Source organism: Phoxinus phoxinus (genome assembly GCF_949152265.1).
Source record: "Phoxinus phoxinus genome assembly, chromosome: 23".
NCBI classification, from domain to species: Eukaryota; Metazoa; Chordata; class Actinopteri; order Cypriniformes; family Leuciscidae; genus Phoxinus; species Phoxinus phoxinus.
The window spans coordinates 9,585,497-9,610,942 of record NC_136898.1 but is presented as its reverse complement, the minus strand read 5'-3'; the positions used below and the strand labels follow the sequence as shown (position 1 = coordinate 9,610,942).

At 37.2% G+C, this 25,446-nt stretch overlaps 2 protein-coding genes across 7 annotated transcripts in view; one reads left to right on the top strand and one right to left on the bottom strand.

Annotated features, from left to right (window-relative positions):
- The window catches only part of ryr1a (ryanodine receptor 1a (skeletal)), a 48,102-nt gene extending 34,845 nt beyond the window's left edge, over window positions 1-13,257 (top strand). For 3 of the 6 annotated variants that reach the window (XM_079599313.1, XM_079599315.1, XM_079599312.1), the window contains 26 exons: window positions 1,309-1,408; window positions 1,532-1,611; window positions 1,700-1,776; window positions 1,864-1,937; window positions 2,443-2,460; window positions 4,161-4,241; window positions 4,519-4,607; window positions 4,706-4,834; window positions 5,059-5,163; window positions 6,545-6,626; window positions 6,714-8,014; window positions 8,111-8,181; window positions 8,294-8,462; window positions 8,908-8,994; window positions 9,224-9,496; window positions 9,637-9,767; window positions 10,015-10,057; window positions 10,145-10,281; window positions 10,525-10,585; window positions 10,675-10,821; window positions 10,902-11,036; window positions 11,217-11,373; window positions 11,515-11,579; window positions 11,669-11,769; window positions 11,859-11,910; window positions 11,995-13,257. In XM_079599313.1, coding sequence (XP_079455439.1) covers window positions 1,309-1,408; window positions 1,532-1,611; window positions 1,700-1,776; window positions 1,864-1,937; window positions 2,443-2,460; window positions 4,161-4,241; window positions 4,519-4,607; window positions 4,706-4,834; window positions 5,059-5,163; window positions 6,545-6,626; window positions 6,714-8,014; window positions 8,111-8,181; window positions 8,294-8,462; window positions 8,908-8,994; window positions 9,224-9,496; window positions 9,637-9,767; window positions 10,015-10,057; window positions 10,145-10,281; window positions 10,525-10,585; window positions 10,675-10,821; window positions 10,902-11,036; window positions 11,217-11,373; window positions 11,515-11,579; window positions 11,669-11,769; window positions 11,859-11,910; window positions 11,995-12,090 — 3,861 coding nt within the window. In that variant the 3' untranslated portion in view covers window positions 12,091-13,257. The remainder of the gene's footprint in view (window positions 1-1,308; window positions 1,409-1,531; window positions 1,612-1,699; window positions 1,777-1,863; window positions 1,938-2,442; window positions 2,461-4,160; window positions 4,242-4,518; window positions 4,608-4,705; window positions 4,835-5,058; window positions 5,164-6,544; window positions 6,627-6,713; window positions 8,015-8,110; window positions 8,182-8,293; window positions 8,463-8,907; window positions 8,995-9,223; window positions 9,497-9,636; window positions 9,768-10,014; window positions 10,058-10,144; window positions 10,282-10,524; window positions 10,586-10,674; window positions 10,822-10,901; window positions 11,037-11,216; window positions 11,374-11,514; window positions 11,580-11,668; window positions 11,770-11,858; window positions 11,911-11,994) is intronic. The other 3 variants (XM_079599317.1, XM_079599316.1, XM_079599314.1) reach the window with 2 other exon arrangements.
- Window positions 13,258-17,596: 4,339 nt separating this feature from the next.
- Window positions 17,597-25,404, bottom strand: il2rga (interleukin 2 receptor, gamma a). Its single transcript, XM_079598993.1, has 8 exons — window positions 25,248-25,404; window positions 22,641-22,728; window positions 22,379-22,557; window positions 22,127-22,263; window positions 21,669-21,834; window positions 18,954-19,053; window positions 18,776-18,869; window positions 17,597-18,680 (listed from the first exon to the last, which is right to left on the bottom strand). The coding sequence occupies exons 1-8, from the start codon at window positions 25,318-25,320 to the stop codon at window positions 18,432-18,434; spliced, it is 1,086 nt and encodes a 361-aa protein (XP_079455119.1). The 5' UTR covers window positions 25,321-25,404; the 3' UTR covers window positions 17,597-18,431.
- Between the last annotated feature and the right edge of the window lie 42 nt (window positions 25,405-25,446).

Sequence of the window (25,446 nt, the reverse complement as noted above, 5' to 3'; positions counted from 1 at the left end):
CGTATATTTTGTTTATCGTTCACTTCCCGACAGGAGACAGAGCTGTAGATGAGTAACACCTGTATGGCTCTTTGTTTCTCTGTGAGATGCAAAGCCATCAGGAGAGTTTACTGTAGTCCAACGTTTGCTCTGATAGACAAACGTGGGAAATTAGTATGACTATCCCATAACTAATGATGATGGTGGGGTTGATTGGGAGCATGCTAAATGAACATGAGTGAAAGTTGAGTTCTAGAATATAAAAAGAATAATCATCAGGGCCCAAATCTTTTATAGATGTCAAGTACTCACAATCAAACAATCTCACCTTAACACTATTATAATCGCATTTTAACTCAAATATATCCACTTTGTTTTATAAAATATTTAGATTTACATGCGAGAATGCCGTTAGACCAGATGTCTAGGTTTTACAAGTTTTCAGTTAAGGTGAGAACATGTTAGCAAAATTTGCGAACAAAAAAGGTCCATTGTCTATTATCTATAGTGTAGCCATGTATGAAGCACAGCTCACACAGAAAAAGAGTGCAACAGTTGGGTTCCAAATGTAAAAAGGTTTATAAGTTAAATCAATTTCCGTATAGAGACATTGATTTTTACCTTATAAACCAATAAAGACAGCCTTACTGTGAGTTACGAGACTTCTGTTGATGTTGTTAGCCCACATTATTGCAACTTAGTTTTAAAACAATCATGTTTAACAGCAGAATTTGCGGTGAAAAACTACATGCAAATTACGTAATCTTGATTACCGGTATACATCTTATACTATATACAATAGACAATCAACCTTTTTTGTCCACAAACTTTCACTAATGAGACCGCAACTACAGCCCACTGACGTTTTTCCTACAACGACAGTACTCATTGTTTTGAATTGTCATGGTGACAATAAATTTACAAGCTCGTTGCTGTCCTTTGTCGTCTTCACAGAAATACCAGTTTCTAAATTTAGAAATACCCACTGAGATAATTTTCTTTACACTGCAAGTGTAACTGCAAGTGACTAATTGTCACTCTACATATCATTGTCTGAGGCCCACAGACATAATGAACAACATTTTCATAACAGGATCTTGAAAAGCACACAAATAAGACTTTTGAATGACAAGTAGCACCTGATCAAGATTTAAAAATGATCATTATCGCTTTTAAAGAAAGATGATTTTACTGTTATGGTTAGTTATGGTTTCTGTAGTTCAATTTTGCTGTAGTGGAGCAGTGAGATTGAGCAGAAAGAATGGTTTGTGAGAAATAGGACGCATTAAAGGCTTTCAGGGAGTTCATTTTTTCCGTTTAACCCTACAGGAAAAAGAGATGGAAAAGCAAAGACTCCTCTACCAGCAGGCCCGTCTACACAACCGAGGGGCTGCTGAGATGGTCCTACAGATGATTAGTGCCTGCAAGGGTACATGTTCGCCCTTACACACACACACACACACACAAACACTGTTGGATCTTTTCAAGTCTTTTTTTTTAAACTTGAACTCTCCATTTATTGTTCTACATGCAACTTTTTTTTTTTTTTCAGGTGAGACAGGATGCATGGTCTCTTCCACCTTAAAACTTGGTATTTCTATCCTAAATGGTGGGAACTGCGAGGTCCAACAGGTTAGTTAAGAGTCTGCATGGGGACAAGACAGTGAATTAGACCCTGCATTAATGCTCAGCTGTAACAGGATTGACTATTTGCTTGCAGAAAATGCTGGACTATCTGAAAGACAAGAAAGATGTGGGTTTCTTCCTCAGTGTCCAGGCTCTAATGCAGACCTGCAGGTATATCTTAACTGGAGGCTTTTGTCATCTCACATTCACACACTAGTGAATAGGTTCATTAAATCAGTGTTTGGGCATCTTTTGCAGTGTTTTGGACCTGAACGCTTTTGAGAGGCAGAATAAAGCAGAGGGTCTAGGTATGGTGTCAGAGGAGGGAACAAGTAAGTAACGTTAATAAACTAGAATCTTTTTTTCATCAAGATAAATACCAATAAATGGTCAAAAGGAAGATTTTAGTTCAATACAGAAAGCTCTGAAGATCATAGTCCTATCAGATGTAATTTGAAAGTATAGAGTAACTATATAACAATCCATAAATGTGTAGACTGTCTTGCCAAAAATAGATATGGCATCCAAATATTCAATCATCCATCTGTAATCATACATGTTTGGTCATTCTAACATTGAAATGCTCATCATTTTTGTTGACAATTTATCAGTTGAATAAATTAATTGTAATCATATTGTCATATACTCCATTTGTCTCCAGATGTAATAATATAGTCTAATATGATGTCAATAAACACAGATTATGAAATTGGCCATAATTAATTCCCTTTTCACTCCATGTCGTCTGTTTGCCCTCAACTCACCATCCCTCTTTTTCCATGACTATACTTTTGTCCTCCATCTCTTTTCATTCCTCCTTTCCTTCACGGGCCTCAGACATGAAGCTAGAACGGGGTAAATAATGCCTCTGTCCCTCTACTTTTCATTTCTCTCTTCCTGTCACTCCTCTCTGTCCTTTTATATCTTTGAAATCAGTTTTGTTTGAAACGTAGCTTTTTTTTTGGTTTTTGAAGAATATATATACGTTTAAGTGTATATATATATTAATCTTATCACTCAAGGATTTGCAAAAACAACTGTCAGTCACATCACAAGTACAGATCGCAGAACGGTGTATCTGATTTATTCATTCACACTGACAGAATGTGACTGAAGTGTTTTTCTTTCTTCCCTTGAGTGTTGAAACAGATCTACTGTAACTCTAGAACTCTGCATTGTGTCTAATCTATAAATTAAATTATACAATAAATATATGCTGCATTTTAGTTATTCAGTGTAACAGACAAAAATGTTTTTATTCATAATGTTGTTTTTTTGCATTAATGAACTTTCCTTTCGTGTATTTATAAGCATTTGCTTTGTTTCTATCGAAAAGGGTCTTAACCTTCATATGACCACACTCAAATTCTTTAGTTGAGTTTTTTATTCCTAACAAATACATATAACTTAAACTTACCAAATCAAGCCATTGATTATGAATTGAGCCAAATCTGATCTAACTCTGTCTTGGCTTCACGATTTGCAATTGCACCTAACATATTTACCCCTGCCATGAGGTCATATTTAATCCAATAATCAATCATTCATAATTGCTCACATCAAAACAGTAGTCTATGTTAGTGGACAGCAGTTTAGCATTGCAATTTAACATGTTGTGAATTTTATATGCAACAAATTTGCAACAAAATTATCAAAGGAGCAATTTGTAAACATATCATTCCATGCTGAAGGCTTTGACTGACTGTGATTTTCATGAATTTAGCTTTGTGTAATGATCTCCTTCCCTCCCCAAACACAGCTGAGGTTTAGGATTGCAGTAGGTCTGTCCCGCATGCTAAAGTACCATCTATGTTAGGGCTTCATGTTGTAATTAATCCCCCTTTGTTGTTGCCAAAGTTTATGTGATTGTATATCAGTGTTCTTGTATCTGTATTCATATAGGCACATTATTGTGTATGTGTAAAGTTATTGTATATGTGTCGTGTTATTTGGGTAAAGTAATTCTGTGATGTGACTCATTTTGTTGCTATAGTTCAGTCTGAGTTAAAGAATTAGTGATTATGCAAAAGCCTGTGTCTCATTCCACTCCCTAGTTCCTAATGAAGTGAATCAGTTAAATTGTGCCATGACTAAGATCTTTTTTGTATTATTTGTTGTATCTTTTTTGCCCATTGTTATTATATCTGTTAAAAAATACAGCACCATTATGAAATTTTACAGGACATCAGTGAATATAGTGAGCAACTCATGCTTACTTGCTTTATTGGTGCTTTCTGGGATTTTTCAGTGCAGCTTGGTCAGCATACTTAATACCGAACTGGGCAGTGGATTGAAACACTCCCCAAAATAGCTAAATTTCCTGCTTATCTCTTGCAGAAAAGGACAAAAATATTGCAGTTTGCACTAACATCATAACATGAGAGATTTGAGGCAGTTTGTTTTCTCTAAGCTGTTTAATCTCACTTTCTTCCACTTACGGTCTTTCTCTTCTCAGTTCTAATCAGACTGCCCCTACACTAAACCTGTGATGAGTGTCATAAAGACATGTTCACCTTTATGTGATGAATTCCCACATATTTCCCTCCTTCGCCTAGGTGAGAAGGTGATGGCTGATGATGAGTTCACTTGTGACCTCTTCCGCTTTCTGCAGCTTCTCTGTGAGGGTCACAACAATGGTGGGTCCTGAATCTGCACAGAAATTAAAACGCAGTGAATATGAAAATTTGTACTGTGATTTATTGCAATTTGTGCCCCACAACCATTAAAAGAAAAATGTGATTGTCTTTTACACACCGTCATATTGTTCCAAACCTGTATCTTGTGATTTTTGTTTTTCTCTCTTTAAAACACAGTGTGAATTTGAAGAGCCAAATTTCAAGGGTTTTGAAAATGTAATGTCTGTCTGTGGTACAGATTTTATTTTTAACCATCTGTGAGTTTATTTCACTTTAGACTTCCAGAATTACCTCAGAACACAGACAGGCAGCACCACCACCATCAATGTCATTATCTGCACAGTGGATTACCTGCTTAGACTACAGGTGAGGTCATTTTACCCTGGAAAACACAGATACAATGTTGCTTATATTTGGATTTCAGCACACTTATTGCTTTGTGGGCATTTATTTTCTCTTTCCAGGAGTCTATCAGTGATTTCTACTGGTATTACTCAGGAAAAGACATCATAGATGAACCAGGCAAGAGAAACTTCTCTAAAGCTATGGCTGTGGCCAAACAGGTGTTCAACAGCCTTACCGAGTATATCCAGGTGCAGTTTATTTTTTGATCATTGACATTTTTATTCCATTTATTTATTAGATTCATTTATTTCGGTCTCTACATGTAGCTGCAAAAACCCTACTGTGATTGCATAAGCTGAATAGTCTCCTTAACAGAGTCTACTTGCTGTGATTCTCAGTACATTAATTTCCCCTAAAATCATACACTTAATTCACTTATAGCTGCCATATTGAGGTTATCCTTCTGTTTCAGGGTCCCTGCACAGGCAACCAGCAGTCCCTGGCCCACAGTCGCCTGTGGGATGCTGTGGTGGGCTTTCTGCATGTGTTTGCCCATATGATGATGAAACTGGCTCAGGTAACCCATCTAAAATTGATTTTTCTGTTATGTAAACATTTTTTTGTGTTCATTCTCTCTGAATGAATCAGATCACATAGCTGAAACATTCATGTACATGAAGTTGGCTTAGTGTTTTTTGTACAAATAATTTCTCAACTTGATTTACTAGTATTTCTGCATCTTGTATGGAGCATAAAACCATAGTGCACAGTTTCCCTGTCTTGTCAGTGGATATGCACACTTTTACCAGTAGCAAATATATTTAATTTCTACTAAAAGGGCTTATTTATTATTTTAGTGGCTAATAGAAAATGCATGGAAATTAAACTATAGTAGTTGCTCATGTAGAACTGTTCTTAATGTTTATATTACATGCTAATGTTAAGAACATGTTACATTCCTTTTTCAATTTTAAACAAATAATGTGTTGGAATGTAATATTGTTTTTGCTCTCAATGCTTTACTGATTAATTAAACTGTTTTTCACACGCCGTATACAGGGAAGAGTATGTATCACTCTATTTATCTATTGAAGTGATTGTATTTGAGTTTTCCCCCTTCATTGTTCCAGATTCCCAAATCCAGGTTGTTTGAACCCAAGAATATACATTTGGAAGTATTCCAAAAAAAATAATCCCTTTTTATATCTGTATATTTTAGCTAAAGTATTTAACATTTTAGACACAAAATCTATTTGTTTTTTTTGTTCATTTAACATGATAAATTCACTTAAAATTTCTGTAAGAAATTAAAATCTAAAGTATGCAAAAAAGTGGGTCAAACAGCCTGAGAAAATGGATGGAAGGCAGTTAACATTACCCAAAAGAACCATGTGTTTTCAGCTTTACATGATTTTTCATTAAAAAAGTGTTTTGCACTTTCTATAATTCTACCTTTAGTGTGCTGATTGATTTTTGTTTTTATGATTTTCATGATCTCTTGTATGTATAGAGTGTTTCTGTTTCTAATAATGATTAACCCCTGTTATTGTTGCTGCATGCAATAACCTGCATTTAAATGTTGCAGAAATTTACATTATCCTCAGACAATCTGATAAGGTAAAGTTTCTTATAAAGATGCTACTGTAGTTATTTTTTGACCATACCCTTAAAGTTAACCAAGTTAAACCCTTACAAATAATGAAGACCTTATGTCTAAAACTGTTTTTTTTTTGTTTTTTTTTTTCATTTAAGAATTGTTTACATTTTCTGTTGTTGTTTTGTTTTATTTTGTTTAAAAAAAAATTCAAAAATGTTACATTTTATATGTTCCTTTAGTTTTACAAATTAGACATTTTTATAAAATGTGTTCATTTAGATTATATATTTATCATAGTTAAGGTATCGGCATGTATTATATGTTATTATGCAGCTAGTATGTCAATTCTGTTTTCTTCTAGGATTCCAGTCAGATTGGTCTCCTGAAAGAATTGTTGGACCTTCAGAAAGATATGGTGGTCATGCTATTGTCTTTGTTGGAGGGTATGAAGACAATCTTGCATTTATTTTCATCAATTTCATATTATTCAGTCTAGATCTGATTACACTGTATGGCTCTGTATTTGACAGGTAATGTTGTAAATGGCACCATTGCTCGGCAAATGGTGGACATGCTAGTGGAATCCTCCAGTAATGTAGAAATTATCCTTAAATTCTTCGACATGTTCCTCAAGCTAAAGGACATTGTTGCATCTGACGCATTCCGCGACTATGTGACAGACCCCAGAGGTTTGATATCCAAGAAGGACTTCCAGAAAGCCATGGACAGCCAGAAACAGTACACACCTTCAGAGATCCAGTTCCTGTTGTCCTGCTCTGAGGCAGATGAGAATGAGATGATTCATTATGAGGAGTTTGCCAATCGGTTCCAAGAGCCAGCAAAAGATATCGGATTTAACATAGCGGTGCTGCTAACCAACCTCTCTGAACACGTTCCTCATGATACCAGGTTGCAGAACTTCCTTGAACAAGCTGAGAGCGTTCTGAACTATTTCCGCCCATTCTTGGGTCGCATTGAGATAATGGGTGCCAGCAGGAAGATTGAGAGAATCTACTTCGAGATCAGTGAGGTGAATCGTAAACAGTGGGAGATGCCTCAAGTCAAAGAGTCCAAGCGGCAGTTCATATTTGATGTGGTCAACGAGGGTGGCGAATCGGAGAAGATGGAGCTTTTTGTCAACTTCTGTGAGGACACCATCTTCGAGATGAATATTGCTTCACAGATTTCAGAGCAGGATGAGGAGGAGAGAGAAGAGGATGATGAGGAGGAACCTGAAGGAGGAGATAAAGGAGGTGGCGGTGATGAAGAGGGGGGTGGTGAGGAGGGCCAGCCAGAATCAAGCTCTGCCTTTGCCGATTTCATCCAAAGCGTCATGAATTTCCTGGGCATGTTCACCTTTAGGAATATTCGCAGACAGTACCGTAGGCTCAGAAAGATGACCATCAAGGAAATTGTGGTAGGACTTGTTACCTTCCTGTGGACAATCCTCGTGGGCATCCTCCATTTCATTTACAGTGTGTGTAAAGGTTTCTTCCTGCTCATCTGGCATACACTTTTTGGAGGCGGTTTGGTTGAAGGGGCTAAGAACATCACCGTGACCGAGTTACTGGCCAGCATGCCGGATCCTACTCAGGATGAGGTGCACGGAGACCTTCCTGGAGAACCAAGGGGTGGAGAGGAGCAGGATACTGGTGGGATAACAGACTCAATGGAAGCAGGAGGGGGAGAGGAAGAGGATGAGGACATCCAGGAAAAAGATGGTGGGAAGATTCCTGGTATCGATACACCTGGTGGACTTGGAGATATGGGTGACACGACCCCCGTGGAACCACCAACTCCAGAGGGCACTCCATTAATGAAGAGGAAAATGGTATGTGGGTTTTCATTTGGCTGATTTCTTCTTGTTTCTTCACCAATGTTCTAAACAAAGATGTGTGATGTTGGTCCTCGTTTATTTATGCTGCAGAAATCAGAAGAAGCAGGACCTGAGCAACCTCCTGCTATCGAAGAACATCCTCCTGAACCTGAGAAAGCAGAGTGAGTGACTCCACAATGAAGGGAAAACAAGACATTGTTGTGTTTGTGTTTGATTCTTTATGGTATTTTAGATGTATTTATAATTTTAATGACCATCTTCCATGTGTAACAGCACTGAGAATAGAGAGAAGGCAGAGAAAGAAGCAGAGGTCAAGCCTGACACAACACCAGAAGAACCAAAACCTAAGAGAGCCACTAAAGCAAAGAAGGAAAAGAAATCAGCCAAAGGGGGAGGATTTGAGCTCTGGAACGAGCTGGATGTTCAAAGAAATAAATTCATGGTAGGACAACATACACACCTACAATACAAATGTTCATCCTTGCATAAGAAACACATATTCTTGTGTACACATGTACATATATATATATACACGCAAGCATATAGACATACACTGGTCAGCGAGTATAACTTATATTACTTAGAATTTAGATTTTGATCAAATTCTGCAGTACAAAGTTGTGTTAAGGATTACACATCCTACACAGTCTTCTACCTCATACTGTATTCATGGCATGGGGAAAAAACACTTAGTTAACCAGTGTAATATTTTCAACCATTTCCCCCAATATGATAAAATTATATTAGTATGTTGTCTTAATGAAAAGGTTTCCATATTATACAGACCATTTAACATTTCAGATGGGGGATCTTCATTGAGCCATTTCCTAGTTGCTAGTACCGGTAATATAATAAAAAACTATATGTCCTTCTTTGTTCATCTACAGAACTGTTTGTCCCGTAACTTCTACAACCTTCGTTTCCTGGCTTTGTTCATCTCCTTCGCCTTGAACTTCATTCTTCTCTTCTACAAGGTTATAAAGTTATTTTAGATTTTTACACTGTTTTCCCATTTAAATTTTTGGTCCATTTGGATTTCTGGGCTACTTTATATGTCCTTTTGTTTAAATGTTCAAATATCCATGACCATTTTAAATTCCTTTTAAATGCCTCACAATAATTTTGCTTTCGCATACACATACAGTAGATTTAAAAATAAAATCTAGTTTTTGTTTTTAAGGCTCCATCTTTTTATTTCTCCAGGTATCTGATACTCCTCGCTATACTGATGAGTTTGAAGGCTCAGGCATGTTTGAAGGCTCAGGCATGTTTGAAGGCTCTGGGTTGTTTGAAGGCTCTGGGGAGGACTTTGATGGCTCTGGCAGTGAGGATGGAGGCGATGATGATGTTGAGGAAGGTCCTGTCTATTATTTTCTGGAAGAGAGTACCGGATACATGCAGCCCACTATGTCCGGCCTGTCCATTCTGCACACTGTCATCGCTTTCATAACCATCATTGGATACAACTGCCTCAAGGTTTTAACCACTAGTTTCATATTTTAGTGCCTGAACATATAAGATTATCAGTTTTGATTCAAGTTGGTTTTTATTTCATACACGAATGTTCTTATTTATTTGTGCTATCAATAAGTGATCATGATGTCATGGTCTGTTAGATTCCACTGGTCATTTTTAGGAGAGAGAAAGAGCTGGCGAGAAAGCTGGAGTTTGATGGTCTTTACATCACTGAACAGCCAGAGGATGATGACATCAAAGGCCAGTGGGACAGATTGGTGCTAAATACACCGTAAGTGTGGAGACATCTTGATTATTATGGAGCTGAAAATGGACATGTAGACTTAAACGAAAGTTAACCTAGATTGTGTTTTGAGCTCAAAGTTGTTTTGTACATCTGGTATGTGGCCCCTAATTAATGTTTCCATAAAGCGCTAGGATAAGTGTTCTAATAAGTGTTCATTAGCAGACCTAGCCAGTCGTGGTCCTTTTAATAATAATTATTTAAAAAAAACTAATACTCTTTATCATTGTTTTAGCTCCTTTCCCACCAACTACTGGGACAAATTTGTTAAGCGAAAGGTAAACCAATATTCTTCCTGTTAGTTGGTGTTTTGGTTTAAAATGAGTGCATTTACAAAGCTTTATTAGTCTTGATTGTTTTGTAAGGGTCTGGATAAATACGGAGATATTTATGGACGTGAGCGAATCGCAGAGCTGCTGGGTATGGATCTGGAATCGCTGGATGTCAGCAAACAACAGACAGACAAGAAACACGAAGAGCCAGACAACTCCATGCTTGCATGGTATTAAAAATACATCACTACTGGCATATAAATTACTGCCAGTAGTGTGCCAAGTATACTGGCACATTTTATCTAAGATTTTACATTTAGGTTATGTGTTGTTATTTGCCACTAGTGGCACCAAACAGAATTTAAAAAATATTGATTTTTCATAATCAGATCATCCTGCCCTAAAACCATTGGTCAAGGCAATGTTTTCATATGAGATCAAGTTTTAGATTTTCTTTCCATATTATTTTTTAGGCTCACTGCCATTGACATCAAGTATCAGATCTGGAAGTTTGGAGTTGTGTTCACAGACAATGTAAGTCTTTTTTGTGAGTTACTACATTTTATTTTATTGACTGATTGCAAAGTTCATGTCATGAGCACTAACGTGTTCTTTATTTTTAGACTTTCCTCTACCTGGTGTGGTACACAGTGATGTCACTTCTGGGACATTACAACAATTTCTTCTTTGCTTGTCACCTTTTGGACATTGCAATGGGTGTCAAGACCCTGCGGACAATTCTTTCCTCCGTCACACACAATGGAAAACAGGTACAGTCAGTACATCAAAACAAAGCTGGTTCTGGAAATCAGTACTGATGCACCGGTTGACTCTGTTGGATTGTTTTTAGCTGATGATGACTGTGGGTTTGCTGGCTGTGGTTGTGTACCTTTACACTGTGGTGGCCTTCAACTTCTTCAGGAAGTTCTACAATAAGAGCGAGGACGAGGATGAGCCGGACATGAAGTGTGACGACATGATGACGGTTGGTCACTTCATTATACAACATTACTGGTATCAAATTGTCCTTTATTCTCTTTCTCCAATAATGTATAGTACTTAAATATATATATATAACCATTTGTTATTCACTTTTTCTAACCATTTTGTTTATACAGCTAACCATGCTGTATAATCCAACAATTCTCTCTCTTTCTCTTGGCAGTGTTATCTGTTCCACATGTATGTGGGTGTGCGGGCAGGTGGAGGTATAGGAGACGAGATTGAGGATCCAGCAGGGGACGAGTATGAACTCTATCGGGTGGTCTTCGACATCACTTTTTTCTTTTTTGTCATCGTCATCCTGCTGGCCATCATTCAAGGTGAGACTTGTCTTGCAAACATTCAAACCACATTCAATGTTACGGTTTGGAGATTTATGGCTGGCTATGAAATTTCATTTTCTGGATCTGAATGAAAACACTGCACTGCAATTCACTGCCGATGCATGTTTGTCTGCACAGGTCTGATCATTGATGCTTTTGGGGAGCTGAGAGACCAGCAAGAGCAAGTAAAAGAAGATATGGAGGTACTGAGATCATTACTGTCCAATAAAAAAGATACATATTTATGTACTTACCTGTCTGTCTGATTTTACACATTGCATTGCTTCTTCAGACCAAATGCTTTATATGTGGAATTGGGAGTGATTATTTTGATACAACTCCACATGGCTTTGAGACGCATACGCTTGAAGAACACAACCTGGCCAATTACATGTGAGCGATTCAGTTTTATGGCACCTTTGTGATGTTATACAATCTCTCCATCTCCAGACAAACAGAACAAATGTTTCTCTCTTGACTAGGTTCTTCCTGATGTACTTAATCAACAAGGATGAAACGGAGCACACTGGGCAGGTGAGATGTCACAATGTTCACACCTCATTATAACAATAATGAACAGTGATTCAAACATATAGGATATGCGTGTGTGTTTGACAGGAATCATATGTGTGGAAGATGTACCAAGAGAGATCCTGGGATTTCTTCCCTGCTGGAGACTGCTTCAGAAAACAATATGAAGACCAGCTTGGATAAATGCAATTCTGTTTTGTACCTAGTTTTTTAAGCTAACAAAACCATTATGATGTTATGCAACAAACCATGATATATGTACATTTATTCTTAGAAATTATGTTGTAGAAAAAATGCATGCTATTTATGGATAGTACATGTTGCTAAGACCTATTCTAATGATTCTTTAGTGAGTGTCACATTAAGTTTTAACCAAGTACCTAAAAGTACCTTTTGTTTCATAAATATGAATTGTATTTGATGTTCTTGCAGTTATAAGCATCTCACTTCAACATCAGCTCGGACATCAGAATTGACTGTGAAAAATGAAATAAAAAGAGTAATTTAATCCAAATGTGTAAATAATCATCGCAAACATTGTGATAGTTTAGCTGTTTTGTGCAATGATTGCAAAAGCATTACATTCTTTAAGCATAATATTTGTGTACAAACATCCCAAAAACTTGTTCAATACTACCGATGATCAACATGCCAATATACATTTCAGCAACATACCAACATTTTTTAATTTTTAAGATTTTAAATGTCTTTTAAAGACCTTTTCCGAATAAATACTACTAAAAGCAGAATAATTGAAAAGTAAAATCCCAGAGCAACTTAAAATGAAACTATTTGAAATGAAACTGCAACTACATTGCCAATTGGCAGCCGGATGAATCACAAATAACTATTAAGCACTCTAAATAGTGATGGGTTTTTCCCACCAGTACACAAATCATACTCTAGAATTGACTTCTTTCTGCCAAATATATCTCTTATCAGACACATCTTACACTATGATACAAAGCTCATTGCTTTAACAAAAATGTTAGTAGACTAATCTTTTACTAGTCTTCCTTACAGTAACTACAGAAATCTCATGTCGAAAACAGCGGACATAACATGTCGAGGAAAATGAATGAAATGAACAAGTGAATAAAAACGATTTGAAGCTGTTCTCCAGATCTTTAGGCATGGACAGCCATTTCTGTGTGAGAAAAATGATATATTCTCACATTCCCCTCTTAATAAACAAATTCAAGGTAGGCCTACATGACTAAAAAACTGCCGTATCAATCCATCAACCTATTTCCATACAATTGTTGTCAAGTCATGAGAAAAATATTAATAATTTTCATACCATATTCATCAGAGAATGGCTCTGCTCTGTCACCAAACTGCCGTTGTTACTGTACAGCCATGTGTTCAACCAATTGAACCTTTGTGTTTTTTTGTAGGGAAACATCTTGTGATAACAATCCAGAATGTCCTCCAGTAAAGGGAAATTAGGATATTTTTATTCCTGATATTTTCATCCAAAATTACAGGTTTTTCTATTTTGTTCAACATACGCACCTGCTCTTGAAACTGTAATTGTACTTGAGCCCAAACTCACTCCATGTGCAGTTAACAGTCCAGATTTAAGGCAGTTTATTTCTGGGTAAAGATGAGAGAAACAGTATAGGCACGTTGGGTATACTTTGTAGAACTTTAATTTATTTACAAACTCCTGAGGTTCAATTTTCAAAAAATTACAGCTTGTAATGCATATTGTTTGTCAGTAGAGGATGCTCAGCAAGACAGACATGTAGGCCTATATACATCATTTTTTTTAGTCAAAAACACAATTTTATTAAATCATACTGATTCAAATTGAAAGTATAAAATCAATTACTTTTAAAATGCATATAAAACCACAAAATGGGGAAAAATTATAATAAAAAGACAACGTACCCTACCCTGATTTAAATCGTTCAAAAATTACTTTTGTAAACCTTGTTTTTTACTTGGTATTATATGTATTGTAAAGTCAACATAATGTCAAATCTAATAATAAAGAAAAAAAAAACATTTTATTTTCAAAATAGTTATAATAATGTAATAATCACTCGGTTCGGATGATGCTGAAAATGTAAATGAAGGAATATTCCCAAGGAAAAGACTGACTAATAGTAATATCATCTTGGACAGGTTTACATAACTCACTTGTTTTGTGTCTGTTTCAATCTTCCCTGTTCTACTCTAAACATATCTGCTCTTTGTGGGCTGACGTATGTGAGATTTCCTGTTTCCTGAAGCCACTTTTTTCAGATGCTGATTCACTTGTATAAAGATAGATAGATAGATTATGGCCTTTAGTTTTCTTGTAGAGACTTTACAGCAATAAGTTGAAGGAATCATTTTCTGTATGACTTTATCAGTCTCTTACATCATTCTGGAGGAATTTTGGCCTGCTCTTCTTTACGACGTTGCTTCAGTTCATTGAGGTTTGTTTAACATTTGTTTATGCACAGCTCTCTTAAGGTCCTGCCACAACTTTTCAGTTGGGTTGAGGTCTGGACTTTGACTGGGCCATTGCAGCAGCCTAATTCTTTTCTTTTTCAGCCATTCTGTTGTAGATTTGCTGGTGTGCTTGGTATCAGTGTCCTGTTGCATGACCTACTGTAATATTGGCCAAGCTGATGGCCCCATATTTGACTCTAGAATTAGGTATACAGAGGAGTTCATGGTCGACTCAATGACTGCAAGGTGCCCGCGGCAAAACAAGACCAAATCATCAATCCTCCATCAGTGTGATGGACAGTTGGTATGTTTTGCGGAATGTTGGACATCAAATTGTTTGGAAATGTCCGTATAACCCTTCTCAGATTGATGGCAGCAACAGTTGCTGCTCTAAGATCATTGCTGATGTCTTTCCTCCTTGGCATTGTGTTAACACACACCTGAAGGCTCCAGACCAGCAAACTGCCCAAACTTCTGCTGTTATAGAGGTGATCACACTCGCTGATGATCAGTTCATCAAAGGCGTTTGATCAGCAGCGCCTGACTGCTACTCACCCTCTTAATTCCTGTGGAAGCAGCAAGAGTGTACTTAGTTTTCACCAAATGGCTTCTCCATTTTGGCCTAGTTTTTGTTCAATAAATAATGACACGGTTTAATATGTCATGTGTTATTGTTCATTTGAGGTTGTATTTACCTATAAGACCTGTCAAGGACCAAATTATTTTTTATTATGTCCTGATACATAATACCACAGTACTTAATAGGGTGTCCTTTCTTTTTCACATGACTGTTTACATGTTTTTATGTAAAATTATGCTTGATCTCTTGTCAGGTGTTCTCCAAACTCATCAGGCATTATAGGAGAAGACTCAGAGCTGTTATCTTGGAAAAGGGAGGTTGCAAAAAGTATTTAATAAAAGGGGGCAAATAATTGTTCCCAATGTGTTTTGGAGAAACCCATAATTCTGACCATGCAGCACTGTATATGCAACTACTTTACTAACTGGCAGCAGCATGAACCACAAATAGCACTCAGCTAAATAATCAGATAATACATGGGTCTGGTCATGGGCTTTTCCCACCAGTATCATCGGGGATGCCTCATTTCAGAAAAGTAACCATTAAGGAGGTGGTATAAATAATGACCTTTTCACAAGATGTAAACTATGTCTTTGATGTCCCCAGACTGTGTATGTGAAGTTTTAGGTCAAAATACCCCACAGATATTTTTATATAGCATGTTAAAGTTGTCACTCTTTGAGGGTGAGCAAAAACGCACCATTTTGTGTCTTTTCCTTTAAATGCCAATGAGCTGGTGCTCGCGGCACAGAGGGTGGAGCTTCAACAGCTTGCGCCATTTTAGCCTACCTCACACACACATGCACTGAAAATGTCAAAAACTTTTAGCCTTTTATGTTCAAACCAGAGTCAGATGATGTCAACGGAGTCAATGATGGGGAGAGACTCAAGAAGAAGTGACAACACGTAGAATGCAACAGGACATTTCTGAATGGTTAGTTGATGAATTTATGTAGCTGATGTGTAGTAGTCATTGATTAGCATATTCTGTCTTGATATTAGGCTTGTTTGAGATGAGCAAAATCTGCGCAGAACCGATCACCGGTGATCAGCGCGAGATGCATGCCGGTTAGAAATGTGTCCGAGTGCGGTCCGCCTTGCTCTGATGTCATGCTGACGTATGTCAAAACACTCTCGAGAGCGCGAGGCGCACGTGTCGGATTCTGCAGGTGAGCACAGTTGCTCTCCACCTACCGCGCTGATCAAGAGCATGATGGGAAACGACTTGCTGACGACACAGCTTAATGCTCATTAGTTTAAACAACCGTGATGTATTGTTCTCTTTTAAAATGTTTGAATTTAAAACTGTTTTTATGTGTATAAATTATGTGTGAGTATTCCCAAACTCTCTGACAGTATGATCTCTATATGGGTTATTTGATGATTGTCATATTTATTAAAAACTGTTTATAAAATATATGTAATTAAAGTAAAAATGATTGATAAACACGTCTTTGATATGTAATTAAATAACAAGAACTTTGAGTGTCTTGTTCATTATATTTATTTTCTTATAAAAGCAACAGAACTTAAATTACATCCAGTTTATTAGCAACACCGCGCACAAGCGAGCGTTAATTCCGCAATATCCGCCTTTGAACTCGTAGGTGTCAGATCCACTGCGAGAAGAGAGATCTCCGGCTTGCCTGCACTTTTTTCACTGCTCCCCTCACTGCAGCCGCCTACTCTCGCATACATTTCAGGCGAGGCAAGGCGCATCTCAAACAAGCCTTATCTATAAATCGTGTTCAGGGGGGCAAGGTTTATGTAAATTCAAGGGTTGGTGATGTAACTAACCCTGGAGGAATGTCCCTATACCAGCCTTTGTTGTAGTCTATGGTTGTAGTCCTTAAAAAGCTATTTCTTTTAAAGCAAATATCTCCCTTTGCTTTGAACTTTGAGCATTGTAACTTTGCAGATGTTGTTTATGATCAAACAGCAACATTACACACTAACTAAAGTTAGAAAAGTGAAATCATAATCAGCCACCCCTTTAAGGCTAATCCACACTGCGTTGACAGATGGCAACAGACACTTCGGGTTTTGTCGGATCAGTGTGTTAACCCAGTCTGCTGGCGTCTGTCGGAGCTTGTTTTAGCAGTTTGAACTTGCTGAATCTGACTTAGAATGCCTTGAGAAGTGACATGCTGTAAACTGGTGACTGTCGGCATTGGTTTGAGTCTGTCGGTGCAGTGTGAATTGGCCTTTAGCTTGGATAAATGCAATTCTGTTTTGTACTAGTTTTTAACAATTATGATGTTATGTGACAAACCATGTTTTATGGACATTTACTTAGAATTTATGCTGTAGGCTAGATATGCACAGATTTATTTAAACTCTGTTATACACTCAAAATGCATGCTATTTATTCATAGTACGTTTTTGGTAGTTTTTAAGAATCTTCTTAATTAAAATGTTCTTGTTTACTGTTAAAAAGACCTATCTAATGATTATTTAGTCATTTAGTCACTCTCATTAAGTTTTAACCAAGTACCTAAAAGTACCTTTTGTTCAAATAGGAATTGTATTTGATGTTCTTGCAGTTATGAGCATAAGCAAGCATCCCACTTCAACATCAGCTCAAACATCAATTGACTGTGAAAAATGAAATAAAAATAATAATTTAATCCAAATGTGTAAATAATCATCACAAACATTGTGATAAACTGTAGTTTAGCTGTTTTTATTCAGTGATTTTAAAAGCATTACATTCTTTAAACATAATATTTGTGTACAAACATCTACTCATCTTAAATCTTAAAATTGTAAATTCACAAACATTGTAAATGTTAAACATCCCAAAAACATGTTGTTCAGATGAGCAACATGCTACAAATGCAAAAATCATGATGAAAACATACAGATAACTATTAAGCACTCTAAATAGTGATGGGTTTTTCCCACCAGTACACAAATCATACTCTAGAATTGACTTCTTTCTGCCATATATATCTCTTATCAGACACACCTTACACTATGATACAAAGCTCATTGCTTTAACAAAAATGTTAGTAGACTAATCTTTTACTAGTCTTCCTTACAGTAACTACAGAAATCTCATGTCGAAAACAGCGGACATAACATGTCGAGGAAAATAATAACACACAAGTGAATAAAAAACGGAACAAGAGCAAATAATCTGGGGAAAAAAGAAAAGAAAAGTGCCTACATGACTACTAAAATGGAGAAAACAAACGCCATCTTTATTAAAAAAAGAATACAATTTAAACTGCAAACACTACATTATCCTGCTTAAACAAAGAACATAAGAAATTAAAACATTCAAACATTTATCATTCCTTGTTTTGATATGTAACTTGACTCTGAGTTGATTTTTTTAAAAACAAAATGTGTACAAAATGCCAATACTAGATTTCATCATTATTTAACATGAACCATTTTTTTTCAACTGTTCTACTTTTCATCAATCACAACTCTAATTTCATAACTCTTATTTCTAAACTTTTGAATTGAAATGCCTCAGTCAGATTAAGACAGATACCTAGACTGGGTTATCCACTGGAGATGGGTCCTGGGTTGGTAGGGCTTCAGCAGGTCCAGGTATGGTGGAGGCTGATGAATAGCTATGCATGCATTGGTAATCTGATGACAGGTCTGTTGGGTTTGAGAGGATGCTTTCACTGTCACTGCTGGACTGGGACACCATTCTGTACTCGCGCACAGGACAGGCACGCTCTGTGAAATTGGGTTTGAAGCCGTTCTCCAGATCTTTAGGCATGGACAGCCATTTCTGTGTGAAAAAAAAGATTATATATTCTCTCATTCCCCTCTATGAATTAAAAAACGAATTCAAGATACATGACTAAAAAACAAAAAACTGCTTACCTCTATATTGCCATCATTGTCAAAAAAGGATGCAAGGTATTTGCTTATATTTCGTCCTGCATTTGGTACCACTGGTATTAAAATGATTCTTAATCTAAGGAACATTGAACATCAGATTAGAGTAAATAAAATACTTATGGACTTTTATTGTGGAAAATTATTAAACTAAAATGTTTACCTCTCACTTTGGACCAGCAAGCAGGAGAGTATGACGAGCATTATTGTGGCTCCCACTGTATACACCACCAGTGTCGTCACAGACACGGGAGACAGACTCTCTGGGAAAAGAGTTGCCATTAAAGCCACTGCTTTACTTTCCATTATTGTTTTCAACTTCACATATTTCCTAAATCTCTGCAAACAAACAATATCTCTAATGCCGCTTCGGAGTGCCTTTTGTGAATCCCATCAATCTTCATGTTCAGGAATTCATATGCCCTGAAATCGTGAGATGTTAATTGAATTATATATTACATATAATTTGGAAGTAAAACAAAGTGGAAGTAAAACTGAGATGGGTACCGGTAGGTAGAATAAAACCTGTGGGAGAAGTGTGGGGGATGATAAGTAAGATGGGTGGTGTAAGGAGGGAATGGAACTACCCTACTGGTCCGTGGGAAGAAGGCAGTGACAGACAAGGAGAAGGCAGAGATGATGGCAAACGCTTTTGTAGCAATACACAATTCTGATAACCTAGAGGGGGATTGGAAGGAAGGAAGGGAAGGACATTGAAGGTATATCCTGGAGTCTTGGGAAAAAAGAGAGGAAGTGGAGGATGCATTCAGTGTACCTTTTCCTAAGGCAGAGATGGAGAGAGTGATTACCAGTGCAGGGATGGCATCACCAGGAGGATATGAAATGTGTTATCATGTTGTCTTGATATGTGTGAGATAGCATTAGGAAGACTGCTTAGACTATACTGTAAAGTTAGAATTTAATTTCAAACTGGATTGAGGAAGGGTAGAGGGACAATGGATCCAGTGCTATGCTTGCTTGGAAGATGAAATAAGGAAATCCAGGTTAATAGAGAAACAGTGGTGGCAATCTTCTAGATGTTGAGAAAGCATATGAAATGATGTGGAAAGAGGGGTTGTTGGTTATATTAGATGATCCTTTGGGAGTAGGACGGAAGGGCCTTTAACTGGGTGAAAGATTTCCTGTATGGGCGCTCTATTCAGGTGAGAATTGGGGGGGAAATATCTGGTAGCTTCTTGTAGAAAACGGGACCCTTCAGGGCAGTATTATTAGTCCTTTGCTCTTCACCATCATGATAAATTATGTATTTTCGGATGTAGGGCCTGGGACTGGAAGATTGCTATTTATGGATGATGGGGCCTTGTGGAAAACGAGGAGGATACAGTAAGTAAGGTCAAGGAAGCAATAGCAATGAGATGGGGTTTTAGTGATTTTCAAGTGATTTTCTTTATAAGGAAAAAGGTGGGGGAAGAGATTAATCTTCATTTATATAGGCATGTACTGGAGAAAGTAGTCATTTAGGTTTTTGGGAATGGTTTTTGATGCTAGATTGAGCAGTCACTGAGGAGATATATGTTGCACTGATTAAATATATTATAGATTGTGGTTGTAATAGCATATAGATTCAGCAGGAACTACACTGGTCAAGTTGGAAGTTAAACAAACCCAAGCACTTTGAACATGTAGTGGGACTTTTCGGGCGACACCGGCAGTGGCATTGCAGGTAGAGATGGGTGAGATGCCTCTGCAGTTAAGTAGGGAACAGCTGGCACTGACAGGCAACTATTGGGCAAACTTACAAGGGCATGGTAGGTCTCACCCCTCAAGAGCAGTTATGCAGGTATGATGGGTGCATGAAAGGGTTAAAAGTCAGAGTTTTGGATGGGTGGGTGATGCTATAGGGAAAGAGATGGGACTGGAGGGAAAGGAATTTAGTCCAACAGTTCCGATGCCAGTCAGACCACCTTGGCTGCCTATAGTGTGGACCTGCAGATATTAAATAGTCACTTCAAGAGTAGAGAGGATATGGATTTATATGAAGGAGTATAATGGCTACTGGATATTTACACAGATGGGTTTGTAGGAACAGATGTAGGGGTTAAAGGAAATTAAATGGTAGATGGTTTGGCAAAACAAGCCGGTAGAAGGGTTGAATCTTTTGAATGACACCAAACATGTGGTGTTTGAATGTCAGAAGTATGAGACGGAAAGGATAAAGATGAAAGAAGGCATAGGAAGATTGGGAGGGAGGAATCAATCCGTCAAACACAAATGAAGATCTGCTGAGAGGAGACTTTAACCTGGCATAAACTTAGAACATTATCAATTTATAATTCAAATCAGTTAAATGATTGTTAGACTGCATAAACTAGGTCAGCCGAAACCGGGAACACTTGCTATAACACCCGATGTACTCGTTACATTTAAGGAGTATGGCATCTAATATTAGTCTCTCTGTTTATTCCCGAGACTTTTGGCTTGCTTAGTTGGGGACACTTAATATTCAACAATATTATTGATCTGCCTGCATTGACACCATTGTATGAGAACTGAACTGAGCTGGACGATGACAGCTGGACCTTTTCAGTGGTCTCGGTCTGCTTGTTTTGTTTCGCAACAGGGTTTGCATAAGCGTTCACACTCATTCAAATGAACTGCACACACCAGGGTTCGTTTTAATCGAACCAAACATGCCAAGTATTAACGTACCCCATCGGGTAGTCAAGTTATTGACGCCCATTTGAACACTTTCTTGGGCCAAACGTAAACGTGGTTGAGTGCAATGACTGCAAGTGTGGGTATCGGTAACCTCTGCCATAGTGTGGAAAGACTCTGTCTTTAATGAATACACCCTGAAATATCATCCTCATGTATATTAGTTATTAGTGATACTGATAAGCTCGTCCTGCGTAGGTACCTGTGTCGTTGGTCTTTAAAGATCCCCAGTACACAGACTCACTCCAGTCACTCCAAAACTTGGACTGTCCACAGTTGGACGAGATTCGAGCCCTGACCTGGAACTCATACCGTTTTTTGGAGGGAAACGGCAAAATGAAGGAGTTCCTGCTGCCCGGAGAGGTGCTCTAGAGAGAGAGAGAGAAGTTGTTAACTGTGCCACGTTTTGTGTCTGGTTATCAGACGACCATAAGGTGAAATGCATAACAATAATAATTGATTTTTATTCATTTTATTTGTTTATTTAACAGTTGCATAAAGGCAATATCAAATCACAATCTTGCTGTTTGTCTGAATATCAGCACAAGCTTCTCATAATAAATTAAGAAGCTATGAGAGGCTGTATTAAATAAATATGTGCACATGCTTCAAATGTAGCTCATGCAATCAGAATTTATCTTTATAATACTAATTTTATACCTTCCAGTCTTTGTTATTTGTCCTGTGACGAACTTCACTCTCAATACAGCTGTTGTCATCCGTGACATTCCAGTACATCCACAGTTCAGCATCTTTTCTCTCCACCACAGACAGGTTGGACGGAGGGTTAAGCTTCACTGATTAGCAACACAGTATAAAGGATCAATCCATCAACCTGTTTCCATACAGTTTTTGTCAAGTCGTAAGAAAAAAAAAAAGTAAAAAAAAAAAAAAAAAAAGTAATTTTCATACCATATTCTTTCAGATAATGGCTCTGGTTTGTCACCAAAATGCCGTTGTTACTGTACAGGTATGTGTTCAACCGATTAAACCTTTGTGTTTGTGTTTTGTTGTAGGGAAACATGCAGCCCACATTAACACTGTTAATCTTGTGATATGTAGAACAATCCAGAAGACTGTCATGTGAAAATCTAAGAGAAATCAAAAGAAAATAGTTTGCCTTGATATTTTCATCCAAAATTACAGGTTTTTCTATTTTGTTCAACATACGCACCTGCTCTTGAAACTGTAATTGTACCCGAGCCCAAGCTCACTCCATGTGCAGTTAACATAGTCCAGATTTATGATAAGGCAGTTTATTTCTGGGTAAAGATGAGAGAACCAATATAGTAAACACACATTGGGTATATTTTGTAGAACCTTCATTTATTTTCAAACAAATTTTCAAAAATGTTCTCAAAAAAAGAAACAAAAGCTTGTAATGCATATTGTTTGTCAGTAGAGGATGCTCAGCTTCAGGGGCCTCATTTATAAAACTGAGCGTAGGATCCTTGCTAAAAGTGTACTGTATGTGCGCTGAAAGCCAAATATGGCGTACACCAAAAAATATGCATGCCTTGTCGAAATACACACACTTGCGGTCTTTGCACTTGACCATTTGTCTACTTGCATTAAGTATTTCCTCTATTTGACCCAAGTGTTCAAGTAGGCATAAAGACTGCAAGTGTGTAGTACTTTGGATTACTCGATGGGACACACTTATTGTCTTGCAAAAAAAGAGTTTACAGCTGAGCTTTTATTTATTATATTTTCAATACTTTCCATTTCAGTCTCAGTAGTTGCTATGTAACTAACAGAAGACACAAATTAGAAATTGTGGTGATTCTAATTAAGTGATAAAAAAGTTGCAAATGTTATACAAAATAGGCATGTACATACCATACTCATCTTTGCACCAATAAAATGTGCAACGCTTTATGTTTACAGTGGAATGTTTTCCTCGACATCTCAAATTTCGGGGCACATGAGTTCCCGGACATAATGCATGATGGAATACGCTTAGCCTTGAATACCGCTCCAAAGTGTGGGTTTAGTGTGCATTAAGTGCACTGCAATTTTGCATTTTGAAAACATGCGCTCTCAAGTGGCCAAGACCGCAAGTGTGGGTATTTCGACCTATGATTTCGACAAGGCATCAGACTTATAAAACCGTGCGAACAGCAGAACCTGCACAAAATTCCCTTTATAAATCCCAGTCAGTGGAAGATTGTGTCTCCTCCCCGAAATAACTACATATGGAGCTCACAACGGCTAGTTTTACTCATAGACTGTAAAACAATACTCTGCATATTACTCTGCATATCCTCATCTGCATATATAGCCTAATTTACTCGTCCACGTGATGATACCATGTTTTAACGGTTCAAGACATTAGGAAAATATGAGATACGGATGTGCCGCCACATTACATTGCTAAAAATCATTTAGTAGCCTATCCTTGCCTTGTTTTTTAATAAATAAATAAAATAGTATAAAATACATTTCAGAGAAACATCTCAATCTTTTCCACTGGCCAAATAGTATTTTTAATTGAAACAGATAGGCCTTATTGTCCAACCCAACTTTCATTTCCAACCAAAATCTGTCTGTCCGACGTTGGATGTTGATGTCAGTCTGACGTTTGGGTTCACAACAAAAAAAAGTTGTTGGAAAGTTGTAATAATAGTAATAGTAATGATAATAATAACTGAATGTATTATCTGACGTTGGGTTCTGACGTTAAGCCCAGCTTTCATTTCCAACCAAAATCCAATGTCTGTCCGACGTCGGATGTTGACGTCAGTCTGAAGTTGGATGTTGACGTCAGGGTTAGTGGACATGGTATAGTGATATGGACATTGAAATTAAACGCGTCAAGTAGGCTGAATCTATGAATCTACGCATCCACAAAAACAAAAAAAACTTATTTCAAATAATAAAAATAATCAACTTTCAACAAAACATTCATTGAATTTAGAACGTTCTGATGAAAGGGTAAAGGCCTAGGCAAGAAATAAGTTTGAGAATGAACCATCAGTGTTGCCAAACTGCTCTGTCTGCAAAACGTTCGTATTAGCATGATAAGTATTAAGTATGATATGATATTATATAAGTATAAACATGAGTTTGCGTGCAGGTGCGCAAATTTTCCTGTCAAGTTTGTTTTTTATAAATCATTACTTAGCGTCGGAAGTCGCGTACGCCTCTTTCAGGGCCTGTTTTGTGCATACGCAACGGTTATACAGTAAATGAGGCCCCAGAGGACCAGACAGGAAATATGTAAAAATTTGTCAAAAACACTATTTTATTCAATCTTACTGATTAAAATTAAAAGTACAATCATGTCTTGAATAAGAATTCTTAGAATATTTTAATTCAGTCATTTGTTTAAAAAAAAAAAACAGAAAAGGTTGTAAGCTCATGTTGCGTGTACACATCATGGCAGATCAGACATTTTGGAAAGCAATTGTCTGAACATTTTGTCAACTTCTCATCGACAGGTTGCTGAAGAACTTCACAATCTCCTGAGTAGTACTGAATGGTCACCTCTTATGATGAAATAATCTCTGTGGCCAACCTTTCTAGGCCCTATATATGTTAACATATTATATTTTAACATCTCAAATGTTGTACAACCACATTACTTCCGTAGTTTTAAAAATGCATATAAAACCACAAAATGGGGAAGAAATTGATAAAAAGACGGTGTACTCTTTTGTAAACCTTGTGTTTCTTTTATACTCAGTGTTATATGTTTTGTAAAGGCAACATAATGTCAAATCTAATCAATAAAGAAAAAAACAACATTTTATTTTTAAAATAGTAGTTAAACCATACTCACTCGGTTCAGATGATGCTGAAAATGCAAATGAAGGAATATTCCCAAGGAAAAGACTGACTAATAGTAATATCATCTTGGACAGGTTTACATAACTCACTTGTTGTGTCTGTTTCAATCTTCCCTGTTCTACTCTAAAAGTATCTGCTTCTGCTCTTTGTGGGCTGACGTATGTAGCCTATTTCCGGTTCACCAGAAACCA

Bases quoted from the DNA above. Each gene is read 5' to 3' on its own strand.
- il2rga (XM_079598993.1), bottom strand. From the start codon at position 25,320: ATGATATTACTATTAGTCAGTCTTTTCCTTGGGAATATTCCTTCATTT. The intron at 19,054-21,668 runs GTACCTACGCAG...CTCTTTTCCCAG, and splicing joins TTTAAAGACCAACGACACAG to AGAGTCTGTCTCCCGTGTCT. The intron at 18,681-18,775 runs GTAAGCAGTTTT...TTTTTCACACAG, and splicing joins ACAATGATGGCAATATAGAG to AAATGGCTGTCCATGCCTAA.